Here is a 27730-nt window from a genome sequence, read left to right on the forward strand (position 1 = left end):
CTCATCTGTAAAACAAGGAAGTGGATTAAATAGGCAATTTCTTCCATCTTCATTTTTCATTTGATAAGAAAAAAATGGTCAAACTACAAGGAATACTAGTGCACGAATATATGTGGAAATGAAAGAAAAGGTTACTTTTATATATCAAAAAAGGGTATCATAACTTTTGTAATACCTAATATTTTAGAATACCTAGGTACAGTCTAATTTTTCTAACTTTTGTGTGAGCTAAAACACAATAAAGAGATGACTGAGTCCAAGTTTTAATAATCCTTGAAGAGATCAACCTTCAAACCTTAAGGACATTCTCCTAATAGTCTCTTAAGTCATCCAGAACCATCTATAAATTTATTCAAACCTTTTTTTTCCCTAAGATTTTATTTATTCATTCATGAGAGACACAGAGAGAAAGAGAGAGGCAGAGACACAGGCAGAGGGAGAAGCAGGCTCCATGCAGGGAGCCTGACGCGGGACTTGATCCCCGGTCTCCAGGATCGGGTCCTGGGCTGAAGGCGGCACTAAACCGCTGGGCCACCAAGGCTGCCCCTTTTCTTCTTTTTTTTTAAAGAGTAGGATTTTAATAAAATGTTTACATTCAACAGCAGCAAGCATTTCATGAAAGCACACTGATGTGTCACACTAATTCTGTCTAATTTTGTCTTCTGAAATTATGTAAGGATTTCAGCTATAATGATACTGTGGTCATGAAACTGTGGTGGAAGGAGAAAGGTGCTTGCTAAGTCTCATGGTGATACGCAATTTAGAACCAAGGTCAATTTCTATAACAATTTCAAAGATCATAAAAATGTAAAAGAAACCTGCAGAAACTTTATTTTTGCCTTTTAAAATTGTGTTTAGCTCAGGAGTTTGTGTCCATATTTTTCTGATTAACTATCGTAATGGGAAATCATAAAACAGATTTTAGCATGGATCTATCTATCTACCCATAATGAAAGGATATGGGGAAAAAGACAAGCTTAGCAAATTCCTGACTGAGCTAACACTTAGAGCTGCATCCAAACCCAAAAAGTAAGCATTTGGAAACAATTAGAGGTTCACTTCTGGTTGACTAACTCAATTCTAATGTTAACAATGAAACACCATTTTCCTAGCATATATAAAAGACATGAATCATTAGGTATATGAGTTTACCAGTAAAACAGGATAATGGTTTTATTCTTCAAAAGCTGAAGGTAAATCAAATTTATAATCATACAGTCATAAACATAAACTTAATGTAGGCTTAAATGCTAACAGATTAAATAAGCAGTAGTTATTACTTTTTATTGCCAGTAACTTTGCAAATGAAACTATATTCAAATTTCACTTTAGAAGTAGTTTTTAGTGAAAATCTCACCATTTCAACAGTAAATTATCTAGCAGTAATTATGAACAAGCCAAACAAAAGAAAAGGGCATACATATCAAAAGTTTTGAAGAACACACTAGTGATAATTGTAATGCTTAGCAATAAAAAATTTCAGAGAGCTGAAACTACTACTTAGATCTGAGAATAAACATCTCTTATAATAATTAAAACATGATTACATTTTAAATTGGCTTATGGGCTCAGTCCTTCTCCATATTATTAGGGGTTCTTGTAATCTATGAACCTAGAAAAAGATAGTTGTACTTCTTAAAGAACCCATAAATTCAAAGGTCTGATATATGTCATATACTTGAAAATGTTCAGTGGACAAAAAGCCAAAGAAAAGTGACCCAAAGTTGAAATATACATTTAGACACAGTAGCCCAATGGCAAGCTATAAATATGCAGTCATATTTGCACAAATACAATTATTTCATAGCGATGAACAATTACCTATATTAACCAAGAATTTCAAGAATTATAATGCAGGGGCAACTGGGTGGCTCAGTCAGTTAAGGTCCTGACTCTTGATTTCAGCTCAGGTCATGATCTCAGAGTTATGAGACCAAGCCCAGCGTGGAGCTAATATAGAAGAGAACTCCAAACCACAGGGATTGTGGTTTACCTTATATTTATACTGAGTTTCAAAACCTATGGTTTAAATCAATGCACATTTACAGAGTACCTACTTTTGCCAATAATGGTGATAATCAGATACCATAAAAATACCCCCAGAACTCAGAGCCAAAGTCATGAAAAGGTCCTCCTTTTCCTTAAACTTCTGGAACTTCGGTATAACACATAATGCGTCTGGACTTTGGACCAAAAGCACTAGTAAATAATGTCAAATTAGTAAATAATTAGCAATGCCTTTGTTTAGGCAACACTTAATAGTTTTTAAAGTGCTTTATACATTTTTTATTTGATCTTCACACCAGCCTTAAGGAACCTTAATGAAAACATCCCATTCTGAAATGACAGAATGTCAGATATAGGCAAGATTTTGAGATACTTAGGCCAACTCTCTCATTTGATGGAAGAGAAAACCATCTCTGAGAGATTAAGACAACTTGCTCTTTGTTACACACTGGTAAGAGGCAGAGCTGGATGTGCCAATTCCAACGCTAAAGATCTCTGCACTATGCTACAGTGTCTCATCATGATTAAGTCTTCCAGAGTCAGAGATCATGTCATGGTTCTTGTTATTCTCAGTGCCCAGCACAGGACTTGGACTTTAATAAGTACTTGGCACATGTCTGCTGAATATAATCTATTTTAAAATTTCAAACACAGTGGAAGATTTTAAGAATATAGAACAGCCTTTGATAGGACTTTCAACCCTTCAAAGTAACAGCTAAATAACAAAACAATAAAGGTTCCCTCAATTTAGTCACTCCCCAAAAGAATTCCTAACAGATAGAAGCAATAGTATCTTATCCTCTGTTCAAGTACAAGTGAGAAAGAATTGCTTAGGAAGAAGCAATCATCATTCCCAATACTTGATTTGCGATTTATGTTATAAAGGCTCTTTTCTTCATTCTCATGAATAAGAAACTAAAACCACACCAGCAATGTAAGAATGAATTGATTAAATGATCTATGATGCAGCCATAATGAACAAAGGTGCAGATAAAAAAATGAATGCAAATTTACACTGATGTCTTGTCAAGAGGTAAGAACTGGGAAGAGACAATGGAACCAATGAAGTAAGAGGGCAAAAAGAGCCACAAAATACATAGTTTTGAGAAGACTGTGCAGGAATAAATTCACATTATTTGTGAATTAAATATGGTAACACTTGTATTAAAAAGATAATGAGAACTGGAAGATCCTCCTCACTATTTCTACAACCCATTTGAATGCAGTTGCAGAATGGACAAAAGCAGCAGATGAAGTCCTTTAAGGAAATTTGTATTTTGAAAACAGTACAGAGGTGAAGACACGGGATCTTGCTTAGAAAAACCAGATAAGATGGCAAGAAATATTTATCACAACTATCAAAATCAAATTAATTATCATTCGATAGCTTCAATGATCACAAGTTTTAACTCAGAACAAAAAGACATTGAGGTCAGTAAGAAAAATCCAAAAGGAATGGAACCAAAGTGCTGATTAATCTCTAGGTTCAACAAGGTTATGAGGAATCTGGGCTAAACTGTATCTGTCTAGTGTGAGTTAAAGAAGGATCTACGTGTAACTGATTCAATCTACGTGGTGTTCAAACCATAATATTTCCTCACCGTATAGTAATGGAGCTTTGCTTCTAGAGTGTGGTCCTCTGAAGAAATCCAGCATCCATGAAGGACACCAGAGACAAGTAGCAAAGGGGCGTCGTTAATATGCAGCAACTTCCCTGCCCTCTTAAATGAAGGAGGCAGTCCCCAACTATTTGTATTTTTTTATTCTTTCCCTCTTTTCTCTCTTTTTTCCCCACTTGATAATGAAGGAATGAAGGTCAGTTAACTGGGAGGAAAAAAAAAGGGTATGTTAACCATCATAACAGAGAGACCATTTAAGTGAATGGTGGTACCTGCTTTCCAAAAGCATTCCTTTTGGGAAGAAAGGTAGGCAAGCAATTAACACACAATGCTTCCCAATTTTTTTTTTAAACCAATTTGTTCTAGACTTTATATATCTTAACCTATTTATTCCATACATGACAAATTATGAGGTAGGTACTACTATTAACCCCACTCTGAAGTTGAAAAATTGAGGCACAGAGAGGCTTAGGCGCCTTGCCCAAGGTCACACAGCTAAATGGTGAAACCAGGATTTGAACCTAGTCACTTGCTTTTAGCAAATGCTCTTAACCACTGCACAATATTTCTTCCAATGAAGTCACCAACATGGCTCTGCTAGTACTCACAGAGCACCTTTGCCTATACGAGAGGTTTGACTTTATAGGAAAAGCTGATCTTCAAAGTGTACAGGAAGCCTGGACCCCAAAAAGAAATTTAAAAGCCCAGGAAAAGAGGAGTAGTAATAACGATATAAATGTTTTCCACCAGCTGAGAGCTGATTGGTACTGTCAAAACTTGAACAGAAGCAAATCCCTGACACCTAGTTACCATGAAGGGCCCATCCTCAATGATAACTTCCAAATTCATGTTTGTGAAAAGTAAACCAAACATGAGAAATACAAAGCTAAGGCAAAAGGACCCTCATTAAATTGTTTACCCAAATCAAACTTTTAAAATAGCACTGTGAGAAGAGACTTTTTATTGAGTATCTCAAGGTAGGTTTCTAAGTGCTACATTACGTTGGATACTGACTACATGAAAATACTTAGTTGCTGAGATAGGGGTAGAAATCATGTTTTTCTAAGGATTAATTAAACAAGAACAGAGTAACTTAAGTGCAGGCTATAGCTAATGGAAGAGAGTTAGAAATTAATTACACACAAATTAGCAATGAACATTAAAACTGAAAAACCAAGAGGGACTATTCTTTTTTTCTTTTGGCGGCAAGTGAAAAAAAAGGAAAAAAAGTGTATGAATAAGTGTATCAGAGTTGAAACAACTTAATATGGTTTTTACCTTTAAAAACTTATAATAACAAAACAATAAAAATTGTATTTTAAAAAATTTTAATATTAATTCCAATCAATTAACATAGTGTTATAGTAGTTTCAGGTGCACAATATAGTGTTTCAACAATTCTACATATTACTCAGAGCTTATTGTGATTAGTGTACTCTTAATCCCCTTTATCTCACTTACCCCTCCCCCACCCTAGTTTTATTTTTTTTAAAGGCTAAAAATGTCAATGATTCCAAAGCCAAAAGTATATTTAAAAAAAATATTCATAGTCTCACTTCTAATCCTTTCCCTCTGCCTAGAGGTAAACATATTGTATTTGCTTTTGGTTTACCCTTCTAGAGTTTCTTTTGGAAATTTGTAAGAAAACATGCATGTTATATGTGCATCTCCTCTTCTGCTTATATTAAAGGTAGCAGAGCTACTTTTACACGTCTTAAGCTATACACCTGTATAGCATGCACGTGCTGCATTATCAAAGTGTTGCTTTTTTTTTTTTTAAAGTGGGCTCCATGCTGGGCCCAACACAGGACTTGAACTCATAACCCCAACATCAAGACCTGAGCTAAGAGTCGGATATTCAACTGACTCAGCCACCCAGGCACTCCCTCAAAGTATTTTTTTTAGTAATATATCTTGAAAATCACATATTACTATATAGAGGTCTTCCCTATTCTTTTATTATTATGATAAAACACCTAAGTTTACCATCTTAAACATTTTTTAGTAATGGTAGTGTTAATGTTGTGCAAAAGATCTCTACAACTTTTTCATGTTGTAACAGTGAACTTCTATACCCATTAATCACTGTCTCTGGCCCTTCCCAACCACCTTTCTACATTGATTCTATAATTCTGACTACATTACATATTTCATCTGAATGGGCTCATATAGTACTTGCCCCTTTTGGATTGGCTTATTTTGCTTAGCATAATGTCAAGATTCACCTATGTTTAGCATGTAGCAGCATTTCCTTTTCCTTTTTTATTTTTTAAAGCCCAACGCAGACGCCTAACCACTGAGCCACCCAGGTGCCCCCATTTCCTTCTTTTTAAAGACTGCTTCATATTCCACTGTTATGTATATATATTTCCTTTATCCATTCATCTGTTGGACGTCTGGGTTACTTCTACCTCTTATCTCTTGAAAGTAATGCTGCAATGAACTTGGGAATGTGAATCTCTCTTTGATTTCCTGCTCTGAGTTCTTTTAGACATATACCCAAAAGTGGGATTACTGGTAAGTCTACTCTTAGCTTTCTGAAGAACATTCATATTTTCCATAATGGCTGTACCATTCCACTCCTACCAACACTGCACAAAAGTTCCAAATTCCCCATAACCTCATGAATACATATTATCTATTCTTTTGATAAAAGCTGTCTTGATGGATGAGGTGATATCTCATAATTTAATTTCCCTAATGATTAGTGCTGTTTGAGTATCTCTTCATATGCTTACTGGCTAGTTGTACACATTCTTTGGAGAAATGTCTATTCAAATCTTTTGCCTATTTTTTAACTGGATTATTTGTTGTTATTTGCTTAAGTTGTAGATTTTCCTAATATATTCTGCACATTAATTCTCATCAGTTATATAATTTACAATTATTTGCTCCCATTCCATAGGCTGCCTTTTTACTCTGTTGATTGTTTCTTATGACACAGCAATAGCTTTTAAGTTCGATGAAGTCCCATTTGTCTATTTTTTATTTTGTTGCCTGTCCTTCAGGGTCATAGCCAAGAAAGCACTGCTAAACCCAACGTCCTGAAGCTTTCCCCTTATGTTTTCATCTAGGAGTTCAACAGTTTTAGATCATGTATTTAGGTCTTTAATCCATTTTGAGTTAATTTTTGCAAGTGGTGTAAGGTAAGGGCCCAGCTTTATTCTTTGCCTGTGGATATCCAGTTTTCCTAAAACCATTTCTTGAAGAGAACTGCCTGCCTTTTTCCCCACTGTGCCTTGGCAAAATAAGTTTGTCAAAAATAATTTGGCTATATATGGAAAGGTTTATTCCTGGGCTATTTGCTACATTGGTCTATATACCTATCTTTATGCCAGAACCACACCATCTTAATTACTGTTGGTTTGTAGTATGTTTTGAAATCAGGAAGTGTGAGGCCTTCTTTCTCAAGATTGTATTGGTATTCATCATCCTTTGAAATTCCATACAGATCTTAAGATTTTTTTTTTTTAAAGCAAAAGCCATCCATGGGATTTTGAGAGATTGCATTAAACCTGTAGATCACTTTGGGTAGTATACACATTTAAATAATAAATTCTGATCCATAAGCAAGAGGATTCTTTCCCTTTACTCATATCTTCTTTGGTTTCCTTTAGCAATGTTTTGTAGTTTCCAGTGTACAAGTCTTTCACTTCCTTGATGAAGTTTATTCCTAAGTATTTTATTCTTTTCGATGCTACAGTAAATGGGACTATTTTCTAAATTTCATTTTTAGATCAGTCATTGTTAGTATATAGAAACACAACTGAGTTTTGAGTGTAGATTTTGGATTCTGCAACTTCACTAAATTCTTTTATTAGTCCTAACAGCTTTTTAATGGAGTCTTTAAGGATTTCCTACGTATAAGAACAAGTCATGTGTGAACAGGAAATTTTAATTCTGCTTTTTTCAGTTTATATGCCTTTTTTTTTTCTTGTCTGATTGCTCTAAAATTTTCAGTACTATAGTGAACAGTAGTTCAGTAGTTACAGTGAACAGTCTTTCTGAAATTGGACGTGCCCACATTGTACTTGATCTTAGAGGAAAAGTTTTCAGTCTTTCCCTACTGAGTATGATGTTAACTGGGTTTTTTATACATCAATTGATTTTCATATGTTGAATTATCTTTACATTCCAAGTGTAAATCCCACCTGGTCATGATGCAAGATCCTTTTAACGTGCTGTTGAATTAAATTTGCCTATTATTTTGTTTAGGACCCTTTTGCCAATATTCATGAGAAATAATTGGTCTAGTTTTCTTTTTCTTTCTCTCTTTTTTTTGGGGGGGGGGGGTCTAGTTTTCTTTTCCTGTCATGTTTTTGTCTGGTTTCAGTACTTGGGCCATTCTTGCCTCACAGACTGAGTTTGAGAGTCTCCTCTCCTCTTTAATTCCTTGGAAGAGTCTGAAAAAAGAATTGGTGTTAATTCTTCTCTAAATACTCAGAATTCACCAGTAAATTCATCCAGTTCTGTGTTTTGTTGTTGTTGAAAGTTTTTGATTAGTGCTTCAATTCTTTAATTATTGGTTCCTCACTAGTTGTAGGTTCAGAATTTTTTTTCTTCATGATTCAGTCTTGGTAGGTTGGATGTTTCTGGAAATACATCCATTTCTTCTAAGTTTTCCAATTTGCTGGCATATAATTGTTCATTATAGTTCCTTATATATATATTTTTATTTCTGTGATATCAGTTGTAGAGTCTCTTCTTTTGTTGCTAACTTTAGATATTTGAATCTTTTTTTTTTCTTAGAGTTTGTCTACCAAAGGGTTTGTCAATTTTGTTGATCTTTTAAAAAAAACCAACTCTGGGTTTTGTTGATGTTTTCTATTCTCTATTTCATTTATATCTGATCCAATCTTTATTTCCTTCCTTCTGCTAACATTCTAGTTTTTTAGTTTTATTTTTCCAATTCTTTAACATATAAAGTTAGGTTGTTGAGGTTTTTTTTTTTTTCTTCACAAAACTAAAATGAGATAAAAGAAAGTCAGGTGAATATGCTGAGATTTTTTTTAATGTGGGCATGTGTCACTATGAACTTCCCTCTTACTACTCCTTTCACTGTATCCTGTAAGTTTTGATATGTTGTATTTTTGTTTTCATTTTGTCTGCAGATATTTTCTAAGTTCCTTTGTAATTTCTTCTTTGACTCACTGGTTGTTAAAGAATATATTATTTAATTTCCACATAATTTTGCATTTTCATATTTTCCTTCTGCTAGTGATTTCCGGTTTCTTTACATTTTGATCAGAGAAGATATTTTGTATGATTTTAATCTTCTAAAATGTTAGGACTTTTTGTTACCTAACATGTAGTCTATCTGGGATATTGTTCCATGTTTCAAGAAAAATGTGTCTACTGTTATTGAGTGAAAGATATATATATATTGTCTGATAGAAGTATGGCCACTCTGAACTCTCTTTAGGTTCCTGTTTGCACAGAATGTCTTTTTCCACCTTTTCACTTTTAGTCTGTGTAAATTTGGATCTAAAGTCCATCTTTTATGGCAGAACAAAACTGGATCATGTTTTGTTTTTGTTTTGTTTAGAGGGCAAGGAGCAGAGGGAGAGAGAGAATCTTAAGCAGGCTTCATACCCAGTACAGAGCTGGACATGGGGCTAAATCTCACAATCCTGAGATCATGACCAGAGCTGAAATTAAGAGTCAGACTTTGACAGATTGAGCTACCAGGCACCCCATGTTTTATTATTATTATTATTATTATTAATACATTCGGCCAGCCTATGTCTTTTAATACATGTGTTTAATCTGTTAACATTTAAAGTAACTACTGGTATGAAAAGACTTACTATTACCATTTGTTCATTGTTTTCTTATAGCTTTTTGTTTGTTTCCTCTCTTGGTGTTTGAATTTTCTGTAGTGACATGTTCTGATTCACTTCTCATTTCCCTTTGTGTACGTTCTATAGACATTTTCTTTGTGGCTAGCATGGCATGTGACAAGTTGTTTTCCCCTTGCTGCTTTCAAGATTCTCACTCTACATGTGATATTTGACAGTTTAATTATGATGCATCCCAGTGTACACCTCTTTAGATTTATCCTAGTTCTTTAAGTTTCTTGATTTGTACACCCATTTCTCTTCTCAAATGTGAAATTTCTTCAACAGGTTCTTTAATCTTTCCCTTCCTCACTTTCTGAGACTCCCATATTTGTTCATTGTTCATCTTGTGCATAAATCCCTTGGGCTTTCTTCATTTTTCGTTTTTGACTCCTCTGCTTCAGTAATTTCTATAAGTTCTGTGTTCAAGTTCACTGGTCCTATCTTCTGTCTGGTCAAATTTACTGAGTCTTGCCAGTGAATATTTCAATTTAGTACTATTATTTTTTAGTTCCAGAATTTCTTTTCAGCTCTTCTTCCTAGTTTTTATCTCTTTGTTCTTATTCTCATTTTGTTCCTTCATCATATTCCTAATTTTGTTTAGTTGTCTATCTATGCTTTCTTTTTAGTTAATTAAAAGTATCCTTATGATGGTAATGTTGAATTATTTACCTGGGAATTTATATCCCCCTCCCTTTTTTTGATTTGGTTTCTGTAGATCTAATTTGTTTCTTTAAATGTATCACAGTTTGCTGTTTCTTTACACGTCTTATTTTTTGTTCCTGGGATTTGCGCATCTGAAGAATCAATCAACTCTCCCAACTTTGTAGTCTGATTTCATACAAGGATGACTTTTTTTACTCGGTCTGGCTAGAGATTCTGGAGGAAAGAAAAGTCTCTTCTGGGTATGTGTCCTCTTTGTGCTTTTTTGCAAGTCCTCTTTGAGATTTGTCCACGTCTACTCAGGAGCTCCCCTTTGTGCGTGTCTGTAATATTGCAACCATCTCATCTATAGTAAATCCAGTCTTGGGGTTCCATCTAGTGTCGGTCTGTGGTACTGCAGACTAACGCAGGACGTTCTTAGGGATGCCCAAGCCAGCCGGTATCTTGTTTCCATCAGTACTTGGATACAAGAAAGAAAGACACTGTCTCTCTGACAGCAACCCCCAAAAGTCAGTTGGAGTTATGTTCAACTCCTTTCCCTCTTCCAGGGAGAATGTGGGAGTTGGGGTTTTCCTCCCAAACACTCCACCCTGTGCAGGGATGGGGGGTGGGGGTAGGAGTGGCTCTAATTAGAGAGAGAACAAAGTGTCATATTTCCTACCAAGACTCCACATGGTTGGTTTACCACTAGCCTGGGGTGCAGGACCCTTGGAACTGGTTTCAGGATTTCTACAGAGATATTTTGTTATTTTTCCTGTGTTAAATTTCTGTCCTCCATGAAGGAAAGATAATCTAGGGCTTCCTCTTCTGCTGTCTTGCCAATGTCACCTCTCTTCCCCCAACTTACCCTGTTTTTTTAGGGCTGCACAAAACTTTCTGATGGACATTTGTGTTCTATCCAATTTGGGGCTATAATAAAGCCACAAAGAATGACCTTATAAATATATCCTTTCATATTTTTTCCAGTTCATCTTTAGGATACAAGTATTTCTAGAAGTAGGCCTCCTTAATTAAAGATGAATGCACATTTATGTATGATAGATAATGTCAACATTCTTTCTGCAGGGACAGTACCATCCTCATTTCTGCAGCAATGTTCTGCCTATTTTACCTATAGCCTTGACAAAAAAATTACACACACTTTTGGGTATTTATCCACCTAGTAGGTGAAAGCTGTTGTCTCAATGTAGTTTTAATTGGCATTTCTTTTTTATGAGTGAGGATAAACTACTTTTATATGAAAGCCACTTGTATTTGTTTTCCTATGAACTACGTGAATTTAACACTTTTGCCCACTTGTTTATCAAGTTGTTAGTCTTTTACTTTTTTTTGGCGGGGGGAGCTCTATATTAGGGAGCTAACTTCTATATTAGGGAGGTTAGCCTTTCACGTTCTAAGTGGCAAATACTTACCAGTTTATTATGCCTTCGACTTCCCTTTCAATTGTGTTTGTTTTTTAAAGTCAGAAAGCCAATGTCTTATTTCTAAAGCTCTGCCATATGCTTCTAGGGGATGGCAATGGTCACCTGCCACCTTCCCACAGGTTCTCTATATAGCTGGCAAACAGAGTATGGGCATTAGCAGACCAGGCCAGAGAGGTATACTGGAGGAGGTGGGGGGCTCTTCCTTGCTGCCTGTACTGCTAACTACCTATTTCAGTTCATCTATAATGATCTTGCCTTCCAAGTCCCAGATCTTGATGGTGGGGACCGTGGCAGCACAGAGCCAGTATCGGTTAGGACTAAAGCACAGGGCAATGATGATGTCCCCACCATCTAGCATATGAAGGTGCTTGCCTTCATTGAGGTCCTACAGCTTGGCTTGGCTATCCTTGCCTCCAGAAGCACAGAGGGATCCATCTGTAGAGGCAGTCACAGTGTTCAGGCAGCCAATGGGACTTGTTTTCAGCTTGCATTTTGCTAGGCTCCATACCTTGACCAGCTTGTCCCAGCCACAGGAGACAATGATGGAATTGTTGCTATTGGGTGAAAAGCAGACACAAGACACCCACTCTGAATGGCTCTCATCCTGGATGGTATATTTGCACACTGTCCAAGTATTCCACAACTTGATGGTTTTATCTCAGGAGCTAGAGACAATTTGCTGGTTGTCCAAGATGGCCATACTCAGCACATCCTTCGTATGGCCTACAAATCTGCATGCAGTGGTACCTGTGGTGAAGGGTTCCATCCCAGGAGCTTAGGAGGGCAAACTGGCCATCTGAGGAGCTGACCACATCACTAACAAAGGGAGAATGACCCTAAAGGGCACTACAGGATGCCATAGTTAGCCTCATCCCTGGTCAGCTTCCACCTGATGATGGTCTTATCTCAAGAGGCAGACAGGATCACTGGGGACTGGTAGGGATCTGGGTTACCCAAATGTTGTGGGACTTTGGGTGCCATGAAGTGTCATCTGCTCAGTTATGGCAGTGGTGAGTGCAGGTGTCACTATGGCGACAAGAGTGGAGTTGGAGAGCTCAGAGACCAGCACCACAGCTGCTCTCACTGCAACCTTCCTGAGGAAAAAGAGCTGGACTTCCCTTTTGATGCTTCTTTTTTCTTACTGATTCTAGGTTTTGAGCCATAGTTATTCCTCTAATATTCTCATATTATAAAACAATTCAGACATGCTTTCTCCCAGTATTAGCAAGGTGTCATATTTTACTTTGAGAACTCTAATCAATTTGGAATTCACCCAAGTATATATAGTATGAGCTACAGTTCCAAATTTATCTTTCTCTAAATGGCTATCCAGTTATTAGAAAGCCCATCTTTTCCTCACTGATTTAAAATGCCACTTTTGTTCTTAAATTTGTATTTGCACATAAATCTACTTCTGACTTTCTAATCTGCTCCATTAGTTTACTTCTTCAAGCACTTCACTATTTTAATTATAAAGGCCTTACATTTTATATTTTCTTTTCCAAGGTTTTCCTGGGCATTCCTCCTGCTTGTTTGTTTTTCCTTATAAACTTTAAAATCAACTGTTGGGACACCGGGGTAGATCAGCAGTTGAGCACCTGCCTTCGGCTCAGGGCATGATCCTGGGGTCCTGGGACTGAATCCCACATTGGGCTCCCTGAGGGAGCCTGCTTCTCCCTCTGCATGTTCCTCTGTCTCTCTCTCTCTGTGTCTCTCCTGAATGAATAAATAAAATCTTTATTTTATTATTATTTTTTTTAATAAATAAAATCTTTAAAATAAAATAAAAGAACCTTTTACTATAACCCTTCAGAAAAAAACGCTTGGTATTTTTATTTAAATAGTTTTAAGTTTATAAATAAATGTAAGAGTTAACATGTTTATGATGTTGATTCTTCAAAAACAAAAGAGGCTCAGTAAAGTCCATTTGCGTGTTTTAGAAATGTTTAAAAACTTCCTCACACAGGTTTTACACATTTTATACCATACACTGGATTTTGGTTATATATGAGTATTAATATTGTACACCAATTTTACATCTGTGACTGTACTAAATTATGCTTGTCATAATTTTTCCATTATTTTCATGAGTTTTACAGAAATAAAACCATAGATTTGATTAAAAGAATAATCTTTTTTCAAATTTTTAAGTCTCACTCTCTTGTCTAAAGTAGTCTCAAATATTCTCTTGTTCAATATGCTAATGATCACTAACACATTACCATATTTGCTCTGTTCTTTCCAGTATTTTTTATTTTTTTTTAAATTTTACTTATTTGAGAAAGAGAGCATGAGTTCTTTTGGGCTCATGGGTGGGGGGGGGGGGGGGGTTGGAGGGGACAGAGGGAGAGGGAGAAGCAGACTCTTCACTGACAGGGAACCCAACTCAGAGTTCAATCCCAGAACCTGGGGATCATGACCTGAGCCAAAGGGAGATGCTTAACTGACTGAGCCACCCAGGCGCCCTCTTTCCAATATTTCTAAGACCGTTTTGCCACCCTTTCTTAACTAGGATTCATGCTCTGAACTACCAAACACACAAAATAGTTTGAGTGACTACTTCTGAATGCCACCAAGGATGGTAACATAACCAGTACTTTTCTAATGCACAGGTGTGAGGTTAATACTTACAAACAAATGAATGCCTTAGGGATTCTCTCCCAGAATGCTGGGTGAGAAAGGCTATTAGACTAATTAGTATTTATAAATGCTTTCACTATGATAGTCTTATATATGATTAAGAAATAGTTACTATACAATGATGTTCTTCCCATTTGTTTTACAGTATAGACACATATACAAACAAGTTAAAATCTTAAGAAACTGCTTACTTTACCCAAGAAATACAGTTCATAAATTATAACCATTTGAAAGTGAAAGATGAGCCATAAAGGAAATTATTAGGCAAAACCTTTTTTAAAAAAAAAAACCTCCATAATCCTCATATATGACTATTTGAAGATATGGCAGCTTCTTATATGTTTAAAAAATGCTATTTTTTAGTTAATATATGTACAATTGTCTATTTAACCACAGAATCAACGAGATTTATCGAAATCAGTATCTGTTCCAAAACCTATATTCACTAACAATATGATTTATATTTCAAGTATATAAATTTTCTTTTAATTAGTGCATATTCTTTCCATTTCATATCTCTACTTATGACCATTACCGCCATTTCTAAAGTCTGTACTTTAGTTTGCCTCTGTAAGTTGGGCTATTTTTTCCTTCAAAATGATAAGAAATAAATATATTACTTGAAAAACTTTCACACCTAACAAAACAACAATTTCTTCTGTTTAAAAGTTTTTCTTTGTATTTATAAATGATTATGGTAAAAAGGTACAAAGCACCACAAGGTGGTAACTGGTGAGTTGTAGAAAACTGATAAAAAAAAAAATTCTAGCACAACTTCAAAAATACCACACCTGAAACAAAGCTTATTTCTGCATCCTGTTTATGTATTTTTTCCCATCATGCATAGGTTCCTCCTTTACCTAAGTGAATCAAAAATCACACTACAGATCTATGTAAAGGGCACCACTTTTAAATAAATCACAGTGTGATTCAAAGCTACAACTAATTACTCAGATTTCTGCATGCTGTTATGAATTCACTTTCCATTCCAACATAAATACTAAGGAAAAAAAAGAGCAAAACAACTCTGAAATCTCTTAAATGTATTTTCAGAAGACAAAAATATTATACTCTTACTGTTATATTCGATCTCCTGCTTTTCATTGGGAAACAAAATCCACAGCACAACTCAGTTTTACTGAGCAATTTAAAGCATCCTTTGCCTATAGCAGAAAATGTGGAGAGAAAAAAATTTTCTAAGAACTCATTTTCCTGTGAAAATGAAAATGGAACATGGGGCAGCCTACAAGGAAGAGATGTCTATTTCCATGGCATGTTCTCAACTGAGGAACATTTAGGTCCAGAAAACATGTAGAGTCCTATTATTTCTTTTGCTCGTGGTGAACTGCAAATATATATAAAAATTAAAGGTAAAGACTTTATATACTCTATTTTGTTGAGTCTGTAAGAGTTTTTATCTATTTCCTAAAATCAGTTTTGGCTAACCGGGCAAACTTACTCAACTTAAGAAACCTCTGAGTGATCTGCTTACAAATACTTCATTATCATAGGAACATTTAAGTAAATTAAGTTTGATTTCTTAACATAAAAATAGACAACTGGAATATCTTTGTTTTTGTACTTTGGAGCTACTTTTTTTATTGCTCTCCATTTAAAAAAATTTTTTTTAAGACAAAGTCAGAAATGTTGGTTTCCCAAAAAATAGACTCAAAATGGATGAAAGATCTAAATGCAAGACAGGAATCCAACAAAATCCTAAAGGAGAACACAGGCAATAACCTCTTTAATCTTGACCACAGCAACTTCTTGCTAGACATGCTTCAAAGGCAAGGGAAACAAAGGCAAAAATGAACTATTGAGACTTCATCAAGATAAAAAGCTTTTGCACAGCAAAGGAAACAGTCGACAAAACCAAAAGACAACCAACAGAATGGGAGAAGATATTTGCAAATGATATTTCAGATAAAGGGCAGGTATCTAAAATCCATAAAGAACTTATCAAACTCAACACCCAAAGAACAAATAATCCATTCAAGAAATGGGCAGAAGACATGAAGAGACATTTCTCCAAAGACAAACAAATGGCCAACAGACACATGAAGAAAAAGTGCTTAACATCACTTGGCATCAGGGAAATACAAATCAAACCACAATGAGATACTACCTTACACCAGTCAGAATGGCTAAAATAAAGTCAGGAAATGACATGGCAAGGATGCAAAGAAAGGGGAACCCTTGTACACAGTTGGTGGGAATGAAAGCTGGTGCAACTACTCTGGAAAACAGTATGGAGGTTCCTCAAAAAGCTTCTATGTAAAGGGCACCACTTTTAAATAAATCACAGTGTGATTCAAAGCTACAACTAATTACTCAGATTTCTGCATGCCGTTATGAATTCACTTTCCATTCCAACACAAATACTATTACTGGGTATTTACCCCAAAGATACAGATGTAGTGATCCAAAGGGGTACCTGCACCCCAAAAAAGCTACAACTAATTACTCAGATTTCTGCATGCTGTTATGAATTCACTTTCCATTCCAACACAAATTCCACTACTGGGTATTTACCCCAAAGATACAGATGTAGTGATCCAAAGGGGTACCTGCACCCCAATGTTTATAGCAGCAATGTCCACAATAGCCAAACTATGGTAAGAGCCCAGATGTTCATCAACAAATGAGCAGATAAAGAAGATGTGGTGTGTATATACAATGAACTACTATTCAGACATTAAAAAAAAAAAGAAAAGAAAGAAAAGGAAAGAAAAAGAAATCCTGCCATTTGCAATGACATGGATGGAACTAGAGGAGATGATGTAAGTCAATCGGTGAAAGATAGTTATCATATGATCTCACTCATATGTGGAATTTAAAAAACAAAACAGAGGATCATAGGGGAAGAGAGGAGAAAAACAAAACAAGGTTAAATCAGAGAGGGAGACAAACCATAAGAAACTCTTAATCATAGGCAACAAACCGAGGGTTGCTGGAGGGGAAGAAGGTCAGGAGGACATAGTCAGTGGGTGATATAACATTAAGGAGAACATGTGATATTGAGTATTGGGTGTTATAGAAGACTAATGAATCACTGAGCTCTAGCTCTGAAACCAATAATATATATGTCAATTAGTTAAATTTAAGTAAAAATTTAAAAATAGGGCAGCCCCGGTGGCGCAGTGGCTTCACGCCGCCTGCAGCCCAAGGCGTGATCCTGGAGACCGTGGATCGAGTCCCACGTCAGGCTACCTGCATGGAGCCTGCTTCTCCCTCTGCCTGTGTCTCTGCCTCTCTCTCTCTCTGCATCTCTATGAATAAATAAAATCTTTAAAAAAATGTTTTTTTAAAAATAAAATAGAGGACGTGTGGGCAGCTCAGTGGTTGAGAGTCTGCCTTTGGCTCAGGCCATGATCTCGGAGTTCCAGGATGGAGTCCCACATTAGGCCCCCTGCGTGGAGCCTGCTTCTCCCTCTGCCTATGTCTCTGCCTCTCTCTGGTATCTCAAGAATAAATAAATAAAATATTAAAAAAATAAAAAAATAAGTAAATAAATAAATGTTGGTTTGCCAACATTTGCCAAATAAATGTTGGTTTGCCTTAGAGATGTTAAGAAGGAAGCACAATTTTAAAACTATTATCACCCCACCCCCCCCAAAAAAATACAATGGCACCACCCAGAAAGACCCAAATAATGTATGTATGTATATACACACACATATGCATGCATATATTATATATATATATATATTCTGATATTTTCCCCTGATACATATAATGGGAAATATATACTTTAGATATAGACTCTGTAATAATGAATCATTGTATGTGTTGCCCTGTACCTTTGTTTTTTTTTAACCTTTGTTTTATCTATCATTGAATGAAAGACTTGCTACTTAATAAATCATTCTGAAACTCTACTGACTTAAAGTACTTTTATTTTTCATTTAGAACCTCTGAATGCTCTACTGCTGACCAAGCTTAACAATCAGCATAGTAGAAACTGAATGTAAAAAACAAATAAATACATAAGAGTCTAGATATGACTGTAAAGAAATGCTATTAACAGTGGTAATGTGACCTTTAGATTTGATCCAGACTGACTTTTCTTTACCTCTTTTTTCATCATTTTCCTAGTTTTCTGTAATGACTATATAGTATTAGAGAAAAAAACTAAAACAATTTTCTTAACAGTGTAATTTTATATAATACTGCAAACGAAAATTGTGTGTGTGTGTCTTTAAAGGGGCTCATGAATAAAAGAAAAACACCAAAAGAAAACCCACAAAAATATTAACATAGTTCTCTTGGCTGGTGGAACTATGAGTAATTTTTCTCTTATCCTTTTTCTATACCAAGTTTCTTTGTTGATATAATTATTTCCACAATTTAAAAGATACTCTTAAGTGCATAATTTTCGTTAAATCCTCAGCTTCCTCGCTGAATAGCCATAACATGATCATGCTGTTCCTGAAACTGGCTACTACCTGAGGACACTGTTGTCTCTACAGCACTGCTTTCTCTCCCACACTCCACGTACTGCTAGAGCTTGTGGTCAGGTAAACGTCCTCACTACTATTTGTCTCTACTGATGTTTATCACTACTATTTCCAGATCTTTGCTCCTCCGACTTCCATCCCCAAAACATAGTTCCTTTAAAGCCCGGGCAGGCGGATTATTCCACGGTCCCCCCATCCTGACTCCAGCGCTGACTCTAGCTAGCTCTGCTCCGTCCCTAACGAGTGGGGCTGTGGGCTTATTCTCTTTCCACCTCCACCCTCTTCATTACTCTCGGTTTACACACCCATGCGGGCAGTCCATCCAGCACACCTGGCCTGTCTGAGGCGTTTACCCGGATCCACCCCTGCCGCCACACCAGAGACCAGCAGATGCCAAGTTCAGGCCCCTCCCAATCTGTGCACCCCCTACTCGTTCTACTCATCCTTCTGCCAGAGCTCCGACCTGCTGCTAACTCTCACTTTTCTTCTTTTTCAGCATCTACTACCACCTTTAAATCTCCATTTTCCACAGCCATGATCCCTGCTATGCTCCTTTCTCACTCTGTCAGTGCTCCTCTGAGGAAACCCCAAACCGGCTGAATCTCTCTGTCTCTCCCATACCTTTTATCAAGTAGCTGAGCAAGACCAGAGAAAAACCTACAACAGTGCTAGTGGTTTTCACTTTAAATTTATGACCGCAAGCCTCAAAGTGGGCTGTCAGCGCTGGCAGGCAATCACACTGCGCCCTTTAGAGCAAAGGCCTTAACAAGTTGACTACAGTTGCTACTACCCCCATTTCTTTCCTTCCCGTTCCCTCCTGCAGCGTCTCTGAACAGGCTTTCCTTTTCATTATCCTTCTGACTGTCTTGTCTAAGTTACAATTACCAGTCACAGCAGCATTTAACAGGATTGATCACTCCTTCCTGTTTGGAACACTTTCTGCGCTGGGCTCCTAAGACAATGTGCATTTGCGTCTCTCCTCCACCCACTGGCCACTCTCCTTGGATGGAGTTACTTCCTGTGCCTCGCCTTTCAAGGTTCAGTCCTCAGACTGCTTCTCCTCTCTACGGGTTCTCATTCTCTGGGAAAACTCATCCAATCTCATGGCTTTAAGTACCATACATAAGCAGGTGACACCCAAGAGTTTATCTTCCACTCCAACCTTCTCCCCGAACTCTAGATACTCTATACTCTGCCCTGTATGTTGCACTTCAGCTACCCTGCCCTCCTCACTGCTCCTTACCCATGCCAGGAAGGTTCCCACCTTATTGGGATTATCTGAAGTTCCCTATACCTTCTAATCTTCCTGTGAACAGTCTCCTGCCCCTCTCCTTCACTATTAAAGGTTCTGTTCAAATGTCACCTTATGCAGAGGACTTTCCAAGCCCTTCTAAAATAGCACTCCCTTACCTGCTTCATAAAATTCACCACCACATTATATTCTTTGTGTGTTCATCTGCTTTATTGACTATAACCTCTATTAGAATATAAGCTCCACAGGGGTTGGGTATTTGCCTATGTTGTTTACTGTCTAGCACAGAGTATGCACTAAAACATTTATTGAATGATTTTAAGGTATGGTTAAAGTTTCCTGGTTTATCTCTAAGAGGTGAGATTACGAGAACGTTTCAATAGATAAGTTGTACATTTCAGTAATGTTTTGAGTCTTTTACAGTCAAATGTATTACTTTTACCATCAGAACAAAGGAAAACAACAGATAAAAAAGTCTAACAATAATGAGAAAGAATCAAATTATATGAATTAGAAACTGTTTATGTAAACTAGTAAGAAAAACCTTTATAAACAGACCAGTAAGACTTAGATAAGGATGATATATAGATATTAACTTTTTTTTTTTTTTAAGATTTTATTTATTTATTCATGAGAGACACAGAGGGAGAAGCAGGCAGGCTCCTTGCAAGGAGCCCGATGCGGGACTCCAACCCAGGATCCCGGAATCACGACCTGAGCTGAAGGCAGACACTCAACCACTGAGCCTAGGGCATCCAGGTGTCCCCAACAGGTTTTATCTTGAAAGCCAACTGTAGTTGGTTGGCTGTGGCTGCTTAAAACACTATATTGAAAGGGACCCTGACCCTGGAGCTAAACTGGGTTCTACAGAAAAGAAGGATGTTTTCCAGGAAAATGGAAGGGGTGATTCATGCCAAATAAATGCCACTCCATGGCTTTAAATCTATGTGTATACCATTTCCAATTCTTCCTCTTCAGCTGAGTTCTCCCAAGAATTCCACATTTGTACATCCCTGCCTACGTGAGATCTCTACACAAACGTCTAATGAGATCTCAAACTTAGTCATACCCAAAACAGACCTTTTGATCTGCAGTGTCCTTCAAAAAGAAACATTTTTCTTCCCCTAGTCTTTCCTTTCATAAGGACACTTTCCTTTACTATATTGCTCATGTAAAAACTCTAGAAATTATCCTTGATTCCTCTCTTTCACTCAACCCTGACCTAAAAATTTATATCCAGAAGCAAATATTTCTTAGGTTTAAGCCCAAAGCATTTTCTAACTTTATGTGTATCTCTCCAGCTCCTAGATGACTACCTCAGACCAAGCCATCATGGCCTCTCATTCATCAACTCTAATAGCTTTCTAGCTGCTCTTTTTGTACTCTTGCCCCTTATAGTCCATTATCTACACATCAGCCAAAGTAATTTTTAAAAATACCAATTAAATAATGTCACTTCCTCATGGTTTCCACTGCAATTAAAATAAAACCCAAACTCCTAACCCTGGCTCATTTCCCCAGACCTGTCTCTCCGAGTTTATCTCACTCAATCCACTCTCATCTTACTCCTTCCACTTCCACCATATTGGCCAACATTGTTTTCCCTACAGGACTTTTATACTTGCTGTTCCTTACAGAATACTCTTCCTCTGACGGGCTCTCTTGTGATCTTCAAATCTCAGTTTAAATGCCCCCTCTTCAGAAGACTTCTCTTATCTCTCAATCTAAAGTAGCAACCTAATCACTATCATCCTAGCTTCATTCTCTGCACACTACAAATAACTACTTGATATTTGTGTAGTTTATTAATTTGTTGTCTCTCTCTCTATTATAATGTAAGATTAAAGCAGTATTGTATCACTACTCTGATGAGAGGGCCTATTTAATAAATATTTGTTGAAAATGATTTGTGCAGTTTTTTTTTTAATTTTTTTTTTAATTTTTATTTATTTATGATAGTCACAGAGAGATAGAGAGAGAAGCAGAGATACAGGCAGAGGGAGAAGCAGGCTCCATGCACCGGGAGCCCGACGTGGGACTTGATCCCGGGTCTCCAGGATCGCGCCCTGGGCCAAAGGCAGGCGCCAAACCGCTGCGCCACCCAGGGATCCGATTTGTGCAGTTTTTAAACATGTTCTATTTCAGTAAAAAAGTTGGTACATATATTTTTTTTATTTATTCATATTTATGGACTAACTGAATGGGAATAGAACTAAGTAAGAATTCCCTAATTGGGAACAGAGAAAATAATTCTTCCAAGGTTGAAAAAAACATGAATTTATTTTGCTTCAAATCCAAAATATACAAACTTTTTGCCTGATGGAGTCTGGTGTTGACTTTAAACAATGAAAAAACAATTTACCCTCATGGAGCTTAAGAGAGAATAAACAAACTATTTTAATTTGGTAAGTAAATGCCATGAAAGGAATAGTAAAAAGTGCTATAGGTATATTTAACCCAGCCTGAGAGGTGGACAATCAGGAAATGCTTCCTGAAGGAAGTGCTGTTAAAACTGAAATCTGATCTGAAGGATGAGCAGTTACAATGGACATACTTGTGGAAGGAGGGAGACAGGCACTCATGATGAGTATTTTGGGGAAAGGAAAAGTGATCAAAGCCCAGAGTCCTAGGCAGCCCTGGTGGCTCAGCGGTTTAGCGCCACCTTCAGCCCGGGGCCTGATCCTGGAGACCCGGGATCGAATCCCACGTCAGGTTCCCTGCATGGAGCCTGCTTCTCCCTCTGCCTGTGTCTCTGCCTCTCTCTCTCTCTCTCTCTCTGTGTCTCTCATAAATAAATAAAATCTTAAAAAAAAAAAAAAAAAGCCCAGAGTCCTGACAGCTCATTACATATTTTCAGGAAACTGAAAGTAATTTAACATGGCTGGAGAGAATATAAATTGAGAAGGGCAAGAGAGAGACCGAGAAATAAATGGGTAACATCATAACACCCCATTGAGTTTAGACTTTTCCTGAGGGTAAGAAAGTGCCACTAAAGAATTTAAAGCAAGATGATGTTTCCTGTACCATAATCTTCATTTAAAAGATCACTGTGGCCACAGGGTGCAGAAGAGTCTAGAGAGAGACAGAGAAGCCAATCTCTTCCAAGCAACAATAGATAGAATTAGTATAGTAATTTAAAAAAAGAAAAACCATTAGGAAGATCCACCTCTAAGTATTAGAAGCAACTAAAACTATATTATAATACAAAATAAAATGAACATTAAATATGCAAATTGAGAGGTATAGAAGTTACCAAATCTATCAGGAGTTAAGCTTCATAAAATTATGTGACATGTAAACTGAACTTTCAAGGAAGCATAGTTAAAATTTCCAAAGATGGGGGTGCCTGAGTGAACAATGCACACTCCAATGTATGATACCAAGAGGGAACCCTAATGTGAACTATAGACAGGTGACAATGATGCACCAATGATGGCTTACCCTATAAAAGAAGACCTGGAAGGGGCTCCTGGGTAACTTAGTTGGTTAAGCAACTGTCTTTGGCTTAGGTCATGACCCTGGGGTCCTGGGGTAAAGCCCCCCATCCAGCTACCTGCTCAGTGGGGTATCTGCTTCTTCCTCTCCCTCTGCCCCTCCCCCTGCTTGTGCTCTCTAATAAATAAATCTTAAAAAAAAAATTCTCCCTCTCCCCACCACTTGTATGTTCTCAAAAGGAAAAAAAAAAAAAGATTTCCAAAGATGAAGAAAGTTCCAAACTTTATAAAGGACTTTTACATAGCAGAGTTGCTTCCTAATACAAATAATTTGAAGAAACTTAAAAAATAATCTCCATGTTTAAAGTGTGTATCTTTTTAAGGGCAAGAACTTCAAAATCTATATTTATGACTAATTTATAAGATTATAATTCCATCAAATTAAGTGTATCCTATTCAAGCATAACCTAAAAAATCCTCATAGTCTGCCCTCTAGTTATTATTAGAAAGCAAATTTTATTGACTGTAAAATTATTATGGATAAATAAAACAAAGAGAGTCAAATCAAGACATATGTTTATATAATTTATATATTAAATAATTCAAGACTGTGAAAGACACACATTATTCCATTATTCTGATAAAAATTAAAGCAATAATAAAATGTATCTCAGAGTGTGATAAACTTGAGATACTATGCCATCTAATTCAGCAAGTATTTGAGAATTTATACAAACACCCACTTTATATACACATTAGCACAACAGAGATAAACTAAGAGGTAACTCATTCATCAAAATTTTATAAACCTAGATTAGAGAGACAGATATTTATATACCTCAAAAAGCATTTTTATAAGACTTCTGCAATGATAATGTAACTTTCTAAATCAAATAGTTGTAGAAGAAACTTTAAAATTCTTTTGCATCTGATAGTGTAAGATACAGAATAAGATTCTAACTACAGTTAATACATTTTTTATTATCAGTGTTCTATTCTACAGATAGAATGTTGGATTCAAAAAAATCCTAATTTGAGTTAGAAACTCAAAAGTTTAATTGCTAAATACCAAAAGGAACATCAAAACCTAGGCAAGAAATATATAGGAAGATGAAAAGAGAAATAATCTACATAGGAATTTGTTAAAGGCAAAAGGAAAGTCAATACAATCATCATAATTCGTACTGAAGATCTGTAATTTAAGTAGCACATTTCTCACCTTTCATTTTAATACCTGAAAGTAACATATAACCCTTACCTTACAACTATGAGCATGGCTATCAGGATTGAACAAATAGGATCTGCTATCATCAGACCAAAATTTTGCATCATGATGGCAGAGGCAATTACACCAATACTCCCAAGTGTATCTGCCAGAATGTGTAAAAATACACCTGGAAACAAAGCATAATGAGAATTAAAATAGTATCTTTTGATCAATGAAAAATATAAATATTTCTTAGACCATATTCCTTTTTTTAAAAAAAAAAAGATTATTTATTTATTCATGAGAGACACAGAGAGAAGGCAGAGACACAGGCAGAGGGAGAAGCAGGCTCCTCACAGGGAACCCGATGTGGAACTGGATCCCAGGGCTCCAGGATCACGCCCTGAGCCGAAGGCAGATGCTCAACCGCTGAGCCACCCAGGCGTCTCATCTTAGAACTATATTCCTGATTTTATCCATAAAAAACTAAATACCAATCCAAAAATTGGGAAGAATGTAGATGCATTGTTTAGTGTTTAGTAATGAAATAATAGTACTTCTGGGAATTGAAATAATCTTTTTTTTTTTCAAAGATTTCATTTACTTATTCATGAGAGACACACAGAGAGAGGCAGAGACACAGGCAGAGGGAGAAGCAGGCTTCCTGCAGGAAGCCCAATGTGGGACTCAATCCCAGGACTCCGGGATCACAACCTGAGCCAAAGGCAGACGCCTGACCACTGAGCCACCGGTGCCCTGAAATAATCTTTCCTTTTTCAAATCACCAGGGGTTAAAATATCTGATTCATAAATTATAGCTGTTCTTAATGATCCTTAATATTTTAATATAACATAAATGAGGAAGTACAAAAGTAAGTTGATTTTAAGCACATTCATCTCTGGTTAAGAGTCCATAAGTTAATTAATGATTTAGAAGTAAAACTGAATTAGGTTGAAAGAATTGTTCAAGAAACAGTTTATAACTACAAATACATGTACATACAGAGCCCTCTGCTGGTAATTAAAATTATTACTGCTTGAGACTAAATTTCCTCTGGACCGTAACTCTATAAATCCTGATATACTTATTAATTATCCTGAAAGTTTTGTTACCTAAATTATACACTAAGCTTGAATCTGATATGGAAGAAAAGAGATCTGAATATTTTAAAGTAAATATAAATATTAAATTCGTAGGATACTGATACTCTGTCTTAAAACCTAGCTATAACATTGTGATATTATGATTTATAAAAAGAAATACATATTTGGTCTTCACCCTTGTTTCTGGAAAATCTTTGGAACTTCCTAAGTAACAGGTGTCTCTTGTTAATGTTAATATACTTCTGGACCCATCTAAGGATGGGGGTTAGCTTCTAGGAGAACCAATCATATGATTAGGAGGTTGGAACTGTCAGTCCCAGGCTCCTCTGACCTCTAGGTATCAGAGAATCGATTGCTTGTATGAAAGTACATTTTTCACTCCCCCTATGGAATTGGGCATAGAATCCTAGTTGTGGTCAGAAGTAGGATTAGAATCAGAACCCATTAAATATTAACTATTTAATAATTGACTAAAAAAGACATTAAAAAATATCAAGAAGTTTAAAATACATTATTTCTTAAAAAGACTTAACTAAGGCAATAAATTATTCAACATTTATATTTCTAATAGGTAAAATTTACTGTATAGCAAAACAATGTCTCTGAAATTTAAACCATGTTACTAAAAATAAGACACTTAAAAATAGCATTTACTCTATCTGAAAAGAAATATGTAAAAAGCATATGTCTACTTTATATTTATTCTACTTCTTCATTATTCTCTGGACAATTAAAGACAAACCATTTATTATTTAGGCATAAAACACAGATTTACTAAAACTTGAAAACACTTTCTAATAATTTAAAAACAGACTATTACTGGGTCCAATAAAATCTTAATGTGCTCTAAGAAAATATGCTTCACTTCATCTACTACTGTGTAATTTTATATCAAGTATTATACCAAATATAATTCATCCCGCAGTACCTGATATACTTTTTCATTCATACAGATTATTGACCTTTATAACTATTCTTCAAAAAGCGAATGGCTCTGTTTCCTGTTAACAAAAATATTATGCCAAAGCATACTCAGAAAAAAACTCTTCTTCTATGGTATTTCAAATAGCAAAGAATTAAACAGACTAACAAGTGCTGAGACCACATTAAGTTTAAAAAATAAAACTGAAAAAAAAAAGAAAAAAAAATGAAAAAAGTTAAGAAAAAAATAAAACTGAAGAAAAATGCCCATCAAAGTGGATTGAAGGTACCTAAGCTTCAAAACTCTTAAGTGACAAGTGATTTTAAGCCTATATACTCTTTAGTCACTGTTTTAGTAGAATCAGGCATGAAAACAGCTCTAAATACTGAAAGGAAAAAGAAAAAATTTTTTGTTCTTGATTCTTCTTTAACTGAAAAGTCCCTGACTACATCTTATATGCCCACCTGAAAGCTGGCTTTATTAGCAAGTATCAATAATTACCTAAGCCCTTCTTACTTTCTAGTAACTGTTTCAAGAAGAAAAGTCAGTAAAGACAGAGGTCTAAACTAATATGCTTAACTTACATACAAGTTGAAAGCCTTAGAAGACTGGGTAGGATACCGCCAAAAACATTCTAGCCAGAGGTCATATTGAAGATGCTGCAAATAACTGAAAAATTCAGTTAACTCAGTTTTCACGTATGAGTATCTGCGTGGAAACTTTAAATGCCAGACAGTTTTCCCATCCTTGAGCTATCTACTGAGCTGCAGCCACCATAAACTAATGGATACTCAGAAAATATAAAGTAATTTTCCTAACAGCTTGTATAAAAAATAATTAGGAAGGCAAATCTAACCACCCTTCCCTCAACTTGTAATGATTTCCAAAACTAAAAATAAACTCATATTATCAAGGCTAATTTATAGCATTGGATATAGATGCATTACATATGCATGATTACAAGCTATTTCAGCAAATGCTGTTCTGAACCATATCTATATATTTTGCAAACGGAAAACTAGTGACTGGAAGACACATTTAAGCCTCCGGAAATAAACTCCTCAGTATGGAGGAGCACATTCATAGTGGTGGTGGGGGTGGGGGTGGCGGTGGGGAAACAAGAGCTATATCAAGAAATAGTGGAGAAAAATAGGCAGAGTAGAG

The 27730-nt window shown here is 36.1% G+C and overlaps 1 protein-coding gene and 1 pseudogene across 4 annotated transcripts in view; both read right to left on the reverse strand.

Annotated features, from left to right (window-relative positions):
* Positions 1–27730, reverse strand: part of SLC30A7 (solute carrier family 30 member 7) — a 149455-nt gene that overhangs the window by 84651 nt on the left and 37074 nt on the right. For all 4 annotated transcript variants that reach the window (XR_012000739.1, XM_025996578.2, XM_072754490.1 and 1 more), the window contains exon 8: positions 24592–24727. Coding sequence is in view for 3 of the 4 variants with exons in the window: in XM_025996578.2 (XP_025852363.1) it covers positions 24592–24727 (136 nt within the window). In the remaining variant the exon portion in view is untranslated. The remainder of the gene's footprint in view (positions 1–24591; positions 24728–27730) is intronic.
* LOC112918318 (small ribosomal subunit protein RACK1-like) lies at positions 11586–19183 on the reverse strand (annotated as a pseudogene).

The sequence above is a fragment of the Vulpes vulpes genome, chromosome 3 (assembly GCF_048418805.1).
Source record: "Vulpes vulpes isolate BD-2025 chromosome 3, VulVul3, whole genome shotgun sequence".
Classification (NCBI taxonomy): Eukaryota; Metazoa; Chordata; class Mammalia; order Carnivora; family Canidae; genus Vulpes; species Vulpes vulpes.